Source organism: Budorcas taxicolor, chromosome 12, assembly GCF_023091745.1.
Source record: "Budorcas taxicolor isolate Tak-1 chromosome 12, Takin1.1, whole genome shotgun sequence".
NCBI lineage: Eukaryota > Metazoa > Chordata > Mammalia > Artiodactyla > Bovidae > Budorcas > Budorcas taxicolor.
Window position 1 is genome coordinate 86,715,218 of NC_068921.1, and position 10,976 is coordinate 86,726,193.

Genomic DNA, 10,976 nt, shown 5'->3' on the forward strand with positions numbered 1-10,976 from the left:
GGAGCCGGCGGGGACTTTGGCCCACACTGACCATGGCCGGCTCCGTCCCGCCGCCGCTCGCCGTCCTGGGGCTCCTTACCCTCCTCGCCCCGCACGCCGCCCGGCCCACAGGTGGGTGCGCTCGGGCAGCGGGTGGGTGCTCGGGGGCTTTCTCTGGGGGCCGAGAGGCCCCGGCAGGACCGGGGTGGTCTGCGCCCAGCTCCTGGTCTCAGTGCTGTTTGTGACGAGTATGTCGGAAGTAACTGTGTCCTCTCGGGTCCCCAGGGGTCCAGACAGCTAGCTGCCAGGTCTGGGGCTCAGGACACGAAGGGGCACAGCTTCTGGGGAGCCCCGAGGGGACCCCAGCCCCTCCGCAGCCCCTGCCCAGGGCCCCTTCCCTCCCAACCTTCCTATACCGCTGAACCCAAACCAGCGACCGCAGACAGGGGACCCTGGACCACCGCCGCTCATGTGGCCACGATGTCTCCCCGCAACTGGTGGCCAAAGTCACGTTGCTGGGAGTTCAAAATACACCCGCCTGCACCGCTTTAGCACAGAAATCAGAACACACACTTGGTTCCTTGTAACAGTCGTGTGTGTTGAAACAGTGGTGTTCTGATCTGTCGGTTAGATTAAAATGGTCATACCCTCCTCACGGCCCGCGTGGACCCAGGAAGAGACGCTCGCCCAGCCTAGGCCACCTTTGGCACTGCTCAGAGAAAAGAGACACAGTCCCTGAGGGGACAGGGCCGCTGGCAGAGAACCTCCTCCCGAGGTTCAGTCACTGCTGTCGGCCCGGGGTCTGGAACTGGCAGTAATCTCGTGTCCCGTTCGCCTCGATGGCAGAGACGTGGTCTTTCTCAAATCAGGCTCCTGTTTCAACCAAAAGGAAACCACCAACACACAGGGAAAGAAGACTGCCAAGAACCTGCAGGAAAAAGAACAGAATCAGACCCACGGAAAGCTGCTGCCAGGCAGAGAGCACAGGCCGCGTGCAGTAGAGAGACGAGGAGGAAACGAGACAGCGCCGCGCTCAGACAGCGTGGGAAGGAGCCAGACAGAACTTCTGGGGTGGAAGCATAGTCGCTTGACTGTTCGCTTTAAAAGCCATTAAGTAGGGATTTTAATAGATAAAATCCATTACATATAAAGTGAAAGTAAATATTCACGTTAAAGTATATTCACTTTAAAATCCATTAAACACATGAACCAACACAAAGCATTTGGAGAAAGGTTCTCCTTTACAGTAGAATGCCAACAAGTGAGTGCAAAGAAGGAGAATTGTAAAACTGTTATTCCACAGCTGAAATGGTAATAACTGATTCAGAAGAACTACTTTACTGATGTGGCAGGATACTGGAGTGGGCAGCCGTTCCCTTCTCCAGGGGATCTTCCCAACCCAGACGTGGAACCCAGGTCTCCCACACTGCAGGCAGATTCTGTACCAGCTGGGCTATCAGGGAAGCCCTGACTCCAACGACCGCAGCCCTTTCGAGAAGGTTCCACACAGTCCTCCCTGACGTGGCCCTGGTCCCCATGTTCCAGAATGGCGCTTAGAGCTCCAGCCCTCACATCTGTGTCCCAGGCAGCAGGATGGGGAGGGAGGAAACAATGGCCAAGGGCCACACCAGTTGCCTTTTTTCAAGAATGTTCCCAGGAGCTGCGGCCTGGCCCTTCTGTTCGCCACCGTTCGGCCATTCGGCCTCCCTTAGCACCAGGAGGGTCTGGCCATGCAGCCGCGTGGCCAGCTAGAAGCGGAGGGCTCTCGTCCTGGCAGAGGGCTGCCCGGAGGACACAGCCTGCTCTCCGCCCCGCCCTCTCAGGCTCCCGCCCTCCTGTTCTAAGCTCCGTCCTGCTCACCTGGCTGCCCGCGGAGGGCTGGGGCCCGGTGTCATCAGGGGCAGGAGGAAAGGGCCACTCATGGGTCTGCACGCCCGGAGCCCGGAGCGTGGCCCCCGGGCCTCAGCCCCGCTCGCTGAGGCGCCTGCACTCCCGTCTCGTCCTGCAGTCTTTCTTCCCGCGTCGGAAGCACACGAGCTTCTGGCCAGGTGGAGGCGAGCCGGCTCCTACCTCTTAGAAGAGCTCTTCGAGGGGCATTTAGAGAAGGAGTGCTTGGAGGAGGTCTGCGTCTACGAGGAGGCGAGAGAAGTGTTTGAAGACGCCGAGTCCACCGTGCGTACCCCGCCACACACTCGCCGGCTTTCCCATCACTCTGCTGCCTCCGAGGCCTGTTCTCCCAAAGAGACTCAATTAAGGAATCTACTCACGTGCGTGGGAGGTTGATCCAACCCAGTCGTACAGACGAGGAATCGGACACTGCAGGCAGTTGTTTCCCCAGCCTGTCAGTGGGGGTCCCGAGAGCAGCTCAGTCCCCCTAAACGCCCTAAACTCTTCCCTCAGATTCAGCAAGCTAGCACCCTGAGTAGCCGGACTCCTCACAGAGGTCCCTCAGCCTGTCGGGACTCCCAGAATTTAGTATTTTTAACAGAGATGAAATGGTTTCAATGTACCAACAACAACACAAAAATCCTCCTTAGGACGCCTCCACAGTAAGAACATCTCTCATAATCAGCACCTTGGATCAGAAGTGACGACATGTACACTAAAGATCACGGCCAAGACCTCGCTGGTCTGTTACCCAGGGGCTTGTCAGGGGGCAGACAGCAGGGCTGAAGTTCTGTGCGTAAATTCTCAGAACAGCAAAACACGTAATATGCTTTACATATCAAGGCAGCAATATTTAAAGTTGATTCTGAACAAATGTTGACCTGTTTCTTAAATATACATATATACATATATATATATATATATTTTTTTTTAGGGGGCTTCCCTCATAGCTCAGTAAAGAATCTTCCTGCAGTGCAGGAGACCTGGGTTTGATCCCTGGGTTGCAAAGATCCCCTGGAGAAGGGAATGGCAACCCACTCCAGCATTCTGGCCTGGAGAATCCCATGGACAGAGGAGCCTGGCGGACTGCAGTCCATGGGGTCCCAGAGTCGGACACAACTTAGCGATCAAACCACCACACACATATTTTAAGGTCCATTTATTTACCCGCTTATTTTTGGCTATGGCGGGTCCTCACGGCTGCAGGTCACACATATATTTTAAGGTCCATTTATTTACCCGCTTCATTTCGGCTATGGCGGGTCTTCACGACTACAGGCCACACATATATCTTAGGGTCCATTTATTTACCCGTTTCTTTTCGGCTATGGCGGGTCTTCACGGCTGCAGGCCACACATATATTTTAGGGTCCATTTATTTACCCGCTTATTTTTGGCTATGGCGGGTCCTCACGGCTGCAGGTCACACATATATTTTAAGGTCCATTTATTTACCCGCTTCTTTTCGGCTATGGCGGGTCTTCACGACTGCAGGCCACACATATATCTTAGGGTCCATTTATTTACCCGTTTCTTTTCGGCTATGGCGGGTCTTCACGACTGCAGGCCACACATATATTTTAGGGTCCATTTATTTACCCGTTTCTTTTCGGCTATGGCGGGTCTTCACGGCTGCAGGCCACACATATAGTTTAGGGTCCATTTATTTACCCGCTTCTTTCTGGCTATGTCAGGTCGTCACGGCTGCAGGCCACACATATATCTTAGGGTCCATTTATTTACCCGTTTCTTTTCGGCTATGGCGGGTCTTCACGACTGCAGGCCACACATATATTTTAGGGTCCATTTATTTACCCGTTTCTTTTCGGCTATGGCGGGTCTTCACGGCTGCAGGCCACACATATAGTTTAGGGTCCATTTATTTACCCGCTTCTTTCTGGCTATGTCAGGTCGTCACGGCTGCAGGCCACACATATATCTTAGGGTCCATTTATTTACCCGTTTCTTTTCGGCTATGGCGGGTCTTCACGGCTGCAGGCCACACATATAGTTTAGGGTCCATTTATTTACCCGCTTCTTTCTGGCTATGTCGGGTCGTCACGGCTGCAGGCTTTCTCTCTTGTGGCAGGCGGGCCCCCTCTCCCTTGCAGTGCTCAGGCTTCTCGTCGCGGTGGCTCCTCTGGAGGAGCGCAGCTCTGGGCTCGTGGACTCAGCGGTTGCGGCCCAAGGGTGCTAGAGCTCTGGCTCGGTAGCTGGGCACGAGGGCTTAGGTGCTCCGAGTCGCGTGGGATCTTCCTGGGCCAGGGATGGAGCCTGTGTCCTTTGCATTGGCCGGCAGACTCTTTACCGCGGGACCAGGGAAGCCTCTCTCTAATATATTTTTTAACTGCTTTAAAATATATTTTCTCGGATGCCCATGTATAAGAAAACTCCTCTGAAATCAACCATCTTTCATAGAACTGGGAGAAATGAAAAGTTCCTGGTGAAAGAAAAGCTGGGCTTGCGCCCTGAGGCTGCAAGCCCACTCGAGCTGTTGGGAGCCGGGGACGGTGTGTGGCTCGTGTGCTTACCTCCAGGCTTTAAGCCTGAGGGGTCTCCCACCTTTAGCTGCCCTGCCTGAACACAACGCCTCCCATACGCAATTTACAAACTTCCATCATTGCTGAATTGGCTTGTAAAACAGAAAAAGCGGTGAGAATTTCTCACATCTGCATCCGGCACTCTGCGGAGTGGGGCCCTGGAGACCACCGGGACGGGAGGTGCCCGGGAGGCCGTGGGGTCTGTGCTGCGTCTCAGCTACTGACACTCTCCCTTCCTCAAGTGGGTCACAGCAAATACACACCAAACAGGACGCGGAGCATGCGTTGGGGTGGATGTTCAGTCCCTCAGTCCTGTCCGACTCTTGCGACTCGATGGACTGCAGCCCGCCAGGCTCCTCTGGCCGCGGGATTTCCCAGCAAGAATACTGGAGAGGGTTGCCATGCTCTCCTCCAGGGGATCTTCCTGACCCAGGGATTAAGCCTGCCTCTCCTGCACTGCAGGCGATTCTTTACCACTGAGCCACCTGGGAAGCCCAGGATATATATTCAGTTCAGTTCAGTCGCTTGGTCGTGTCCGACTCTTTGCAACCCCATGAATCGCAGCACGCCAGGCCTCCCTGTCCATCACCATCTCCCGGAGTCACTCATTAAAGAGGGCATTAAGTAGGTGTGGCTTCCCTGGTGGCTCAGCTGGTTAAAGAGTCTGCCTGCAAAGGGGGAGGCCCGGGTTCAATCCCTGGGTTGGGAAGTTCCCCTGGAGAAGGAAATGGCAACCCACTCCGGTTCTTGCCTGGAGAATCCCATGGAGGGAGGAGCCTGCCAGACTACAGTCCATGGGGTCACAAAGAGTCGGACACGACTACGCGACTTCACTTCCCTTAAGTGAAGCAGATGTAGAGAATTTCACATTCTCGTTTCAACCAGCATTTTCCTACTAAGTGAACAGAGTCAGCATTTTCTCACCTTCAAGCTCAGCTGCAGGAGAAGGTGGGAGAACAGGTGTTTGATTTCTAACACTCTCATGTTAACTCGGACAGGATGAATTCTGGAAGACATACATGGGTGAGTGTCCCCTCCACCCCTCCTGCCGCCTCCTCTGCTTTTTGCTTTGATGGGAGGAGGCATCAACCCCGCTCTCCAGGGCTGAGAACTCGAGGCCAGAGGATTCCCAGTGTCCAGCCTTGGGCTCCTGGACTTTGACCCAAAGGAAGGGCGCCGGGCCGCGGGATGAGGGGGAAGCTCGCCCGCCCCCCAGCTCCCATGGGCCTCGTGCTGATGGCCAGAGCCGGTTAAGCTGCGGCAGGCAAGGCTTGCGGGTGCTGTTTGGGGACCACGGTGCCCGGGGGTCTCCAGGAGGCCTCTCGGCAAGGAGATGGATCCTAGAGGGGCAGGCGGGCAGGCTGAGCCAGGGGCGTCAGGGGGTCACCCGTGAGGGGCGTCCTCTCTGCAGGCGGCTCCCCATGTGCCTCCCAGCCTTGCCTCAACAACGGGTCCTGCCAGAACAGCATCCGCGGCTACACCTGCACCTGCGCGCCGGGCTATGAGGGCCCCAACTGCGCCTTTGGTGAGCCCCGCCCCTCCCTGGGAGCCCCTCCCCGGGAGCCCCGCCCCTCCCCGGGAGGACCGACCCCCGCCCCTCCCCGGGAGCCCCTCCCCTCCCCGGGATCCCCGCCCCTCCCCGGGATCCCCTCCCCTCCCCGGGATCCTTGCCTCTCCCCGGGATCCTTGCCTCTCCCCGGGATCCCCGCCCCTCCCAGGGATCCCCGCCCCTCCCCGGGACCCCTGCCCCTTCCCCGGACCTCCGATCCTCCCCTGGATCCTCGCCTCTGCCCGGGAACCCCGCCCCTCCCCCAAGGGCCCAGCTCCCTGGGTCGTGGGTGCGAGACCGTCCTCAGCTTCATCACCTGGTGTCCCTTAAATGTTGCGGGTTGGGGCGGCGGGGAGCGGGGGTCAAAGCAGCCAGAGACCCCTCCATGCAGAAGTGAACTCCGCTCTCGATGTTACGGAACCTGCTCCACCGGCCTCCCTGAGAGCTCAACCGGGTGCTGGAAGGACACCCCAAGTGCAGCGCGCCGAGCAGGGGTCCCAGCTTCACCCCACATGCGTCCCCTCCCCGTCCCGACCCCCACCTCGAAGAAGCCCCTTAAGATGTCCGGCTGCCGTGGCGGGAAGTGAGCCCACAGAGGGGCCAGGAGGATCCTTGTGAGGGGCCCGCGGGGCTCCACCCCCGTTCGTTCCTGACCCGGAATGGAAGCGCTCACATGAGCGTGTTTGGAATGAAAGGCCAGAGCCCCATGCTCAAGGATAGCTGTTCAGTTCAGCTCAGTCGCTCAGTCGTGTCCGACTCTTTCAACCCCATGGACTGCGGCAAGCCAGGCCTCCCTGTCCATCACCAACTCCCGGAGCTCACTCAAACTCATCCATTGAGTCAGTGATGCCATCCAACCATCTCATCCTCTGTCGTCCCCTTCTCCTCCCGCCCTCAATCTTTCCCAGCATTGGGGTCTTTTCAGATGAGTCAGTTCTTCACATCAGGTGGCCAGAGTATTGGAGTTTCAGCTTCAGCATCAGCCCTTCCAATGAATATTCAGGACTGATTTCCTTTAGGATGGACTGAAAAGGATACTTCAGAATGGCTGTTTCCGGGGTAACATTTCTGCTTTCCCCATTTTCTTTTTTAGCTAAAAACGAATGCCACCCTCTGAGGCTGGACGGGTGCCAACACTTCTGCTACCCGGGACCACAGTCCTACACGTGCAGCTGCGCGAGGGGCCACACGCTGGGCCAAGACCGCAGGTCCTGCCTCCCCCACGGTGAGTCTCCCCCCGGCCTTCCTCTGCAGCGACTGAAAGCCCACCTCCCCTGCTGTGGCTGGTCCGGGCTGGGGGAGCGGGCTTCCCAGCCCCCAGCAGGCTCCCTACCCGCCCCCCACCCACCATCTCTGAGAGCAGGTATGGAATCCCACCTGCTCTGCATATACACGAAGTATCTCAACCTAGCGGGCACCACAGAGCAGGCTGGGTCAGCACCGCAGTCACCCCACCGCCTGCCCTGGGAGGCTCTGACCTTTCTTTCCGTGTGGCCGCCACAATGAAGACACGTGTGCGTGCGGCACCCTCGACGCTGAGTGCTGCCCGAGGCCCCAGCGAAGCCAGCAGAACCTTCTGCCTTTCCCGTGGCAGGTAACAGAAACACGTTTTAATCTTTTGTTACGTTTCACCCGTCTGTCACCTCTCCTTTCTTTGATTTAGGTGAACTGTCTAGAAACTCCACTTCAAAGCATGTTCTCATGCTGAAGTCACCGCTTCAGTGTCTTATGTTTTAACTTAGCAACACATGAAGTTATTATGTTGACCCTCCTCCCAAACTACTTCAAGCACTTTCTTTTACGCTCATCTGCTACTTTGACCAGTATTTTATTCTTTTCTTGCTTTTCTAGTGACTCCACAAAATAGGCACTATTTTTAGTAATCCCACCAATGTGGGTTTGGGTTTACCTACATTTTGCGTTTTCCTTGCATCCCAGGCCTCTAATACAGATCACCCCGTGCTTCCTCAGCCCTGTCAAGAGAAACACCACGTTGCCCACAGACCTGACTTAAATTTTCTAGCAGCCACGTGCCTAGAAAGCGGGTGGAATTAATTCTGATGATGCGCTTTATTTACCTCAGGACGTCTGCATGTTATTTCGACACGCAATGAGTAGTTTAGTTGAACCTGAGATACTTACGTTTCCTCTTTCTGCCTGAGTCTCGGCCCGCGGACGTGTAGTACAGCATTTCCCACTTGCCGCACATCCTGGCTTGGACCGGTGGATCGCGAGTGCTCAGTAACCATAGCGACCATCACGTGACAGAACGCTTTACGGGTTGCTCTAGCAACCGGGCTGCGCTCGGCCCCCTGCGCGTGCGCGTGCGCACTTGTGTGCAGGTGCGGAGCGCGTCTCCCTCACCTGACGCTTACGCGCAGGTCCAGCCAGGTGGAAGCACGTGGCCGCTGTGTGGAGGCCTGGCCAAGCGACAGCCGCAGTTCAGTGACCGCCAGGACTGGAAGGGTCGAGGGAGGGGAGCTCAAGGGAGGGGCGAGCCGGGGCTGGGGCTCGGTCTCCCCGGAACTGTACCTTTGGTGACTGGCCCCGCAAGCCCGCGCACCCGTCGCTCACCTCTCTCCGTCTCGCCCCCACCGCCCTCCGCGCGCTGAGGGGGGCTCAGTAATGGGCGGGTGCGCTGGGCTGGCTGGAGGGTGTGCGCCCCCCATTCTCAACCACCGCACGGTGGTGCCCCAAAGGCTGCGAAGACTTCTCTCTTGTCTGCTTTGGCTTTCCAAGGTAAAACTAACAGATTCCGAAGGAGAAGACTTCTGCGGGGGTGTTCTAATACTGGACAACTTTGTGCTGACAACAGCCGCATGCTCACTACTGTGCACAAACGTTAGTGTGAAAACACGTGAGTACGTTGCCATTCAGTTGGATAAGATGGCACCGGAAACAAAAACCATCCTATGTAGAAATAAAAGGAAGCCCTTTAATCTAGAATTCTCGCTCCTAGCTTCCCGCTTGGTGAGATCACTCATACATTCAAAGCAGTGGGGACTAGCTAGCGCAATTCTGGGCGCAGCACGCAGGCAGTGCGGAATTTGACAGCCGAGGAAAGGGGCACTTGGTTTGACACCGAAGCGGAGCACTCAGACCTCCGTCCTTGCGCCGGGGCTGTGTTCTGAACTGCTCCACCAGTGCTGCCTAGGACCCGCGAATATTGAAAGCATTTTTACCCTCCTTCCTCAGACATTTTTCAGTCAACAGGCCATCAGCCTAGAAAATGACTCAACAGGCAAGTCTGATTCACTCCGCGAGGTTCTTCCTAATTTCTTCCGACCTTTCCAGCCTCCCCTCACTGTGCCCCCGCCGCGGCCCCAGGACGCACACTTGGTTTTGTAGAGAAGAGTGAGGGAGAGGCCCCCGCTGGGGCACTCGGGGGGGCCCCTGGGCAGACCGCGCAGGGCAGGGCGGGGACGCGGCGAGGCGGTGCGCCGAGTCGCCCTGAGCCCGGCCCCGCCTCCTTCCAGGCTCCGGCTTCCAGGTGCCAGTGAAGGGCGTCCACGTGCACACGAGGTTCGAGGCGGACACCGGGCACAACGACGTGGCCCTGCTGCGCCTGGCGCGGCCCGTGCGCTGCCCCGACGCCGGGCGGCCCGTCTGCACCGCCGACGCGGACTTCGCCGAGCGCGTCCTCCTGCCGCAGCCGGGCGTCCTGGGCGGCTGGACCCTCCGCGGCCGCGAGATGGTGCCCCTGCGGCTGCGCGTCACGCACGTGGAGCCCGCGGAGTGCGGCCGAGCCCTCAATGCCACGGTGACCACGCGGACCAGCTGCGAGCGGGGCGCGGCGGCCGGCGCGGCGCGGTGGGTGGCGGGCGGCGCGGTGGCCCGCCAGCACCGGGGCGCCTGGTTCCTCACCGGCCTGCTGGGCGCCGCGCCCCCCGAGGGGCCCGGGCCGCTGCTGCTCATCAAGGTCCCCAGATACGCGCTCTGGCTGCGCCAAGTCACGCAGCAGCCGAGCCGTCCGAGAGACGACCGGGGTCAGGGGCGTGGCGGGGAACCGGTGCCGCGTGGGCGGTGGGCGTCGACAGCCCTTCCTCCGGGACCCCTCGTCTGAACTGAGCCCCCAGGAGGGAGGCGCGCCCAACAATAAAAGCGGACCCCGAACAGCGCTTTCCTGAACCTGCCGGGAACCGGGGTTCAACCCAAGAGCGGCGACTCTGGGTTAGCGGGCGGGGGTAGCTGCACAGCGGCCTCCCAGCTGTACTGGGGGCGAGGGTGTGGCGCTCGGGACCCGGTGGCAGCGCAGGGGAGGAAGGCGAACTAGGGCGGGTGCGCGGCCCGCGTCTGGGGCGGGAGCAGGCAAGCAGTTCTGCGTGGAGGGTCCACCGGCCCCAAGAGGGCGGAGCGGCCAGAACCTGCAGCGTCCACACCAGCGAGTCCCATCGACTGCAGCCCCTCCCCCACAGACAGGAGCCGCCCTGGTCTGCGCCCAAGCGACAGCAAGAGCACCTGGGCAGATGTGGTGTGTCCTTCCGCCACCATATCTCAGCCAGGAGGTGCCTGGCTCGCCGAGCATGGAGGGGCCCTCACGGCTGAGCTCCGGGGACGCCAGGCTGGGGCCCTGAGGGCCGGCGGGACCCAGAGGCTCGCGCACACGGGCGCACTGCTGGGGACGGGGGTTGTTTCAGGGTTAGAACTGTGACGCATGCTTTCTTCTGGCTGGAAAATCCGTAGGATTTCGGTCTACTGACCCCCCTTGCCTTCCTTCATTCTTGCCAAGGTCCTTTCAGAGAAATGGGCCGGTGCATCCGCAGATTGGCCAAAAAAAGTTATTTCTGGGGTTAAAGTGCAATATCAGAAATGAAAGAAAGTGTTTTTGAATTGTTAGACATAAAAATCTGAATTGTGTTTAAATTCCCAAAGTGCGGTGGTATTCTCTTCAAACTGTCTAAGGCCATCAGCTGCCCAGGATTTGAAATCTAGCAAAGAACTGTGGTTTTACATGAATAATCCTGCAAAAATATCTGCAGTCTTGCTGCTGACGTTAATTTGTCATATAAATCTGTATTTGC

At 58.1% G+C, this 10,976-nt stretch overlaps 1 protein-coding gene across 1 annotated transcript; it reads left to right on the plus strand.

Annotated features, from left to right (window-relative positions):
* The first annotated feature begins 32 nt into the window (after positions 1-32).
* Positions 33-10,018, plus strand: PROZ (protein Z, vitamin K dependent plasma glycoprotein). Its single transcript, XM_052650330.1, has 8 exons — positions 33-111; positions 1,988-2,151; positions 5,405-5,429; positions 5,818-5,931; positions 7,049-7,180; positions 7,464-7,549; positions 8,695-8,812; positions 9,432-10,018. Exons 1-8 carry the CDS (start codon positions 33-35, stop codon positions 10,016-10,018), a joined length of 1,305 nt encoding a protein of 434 aa, XP_052506290.1.
* The last annotated feature ends 958 nt before the right edge of the window (positions 10,019-10,976 follow it).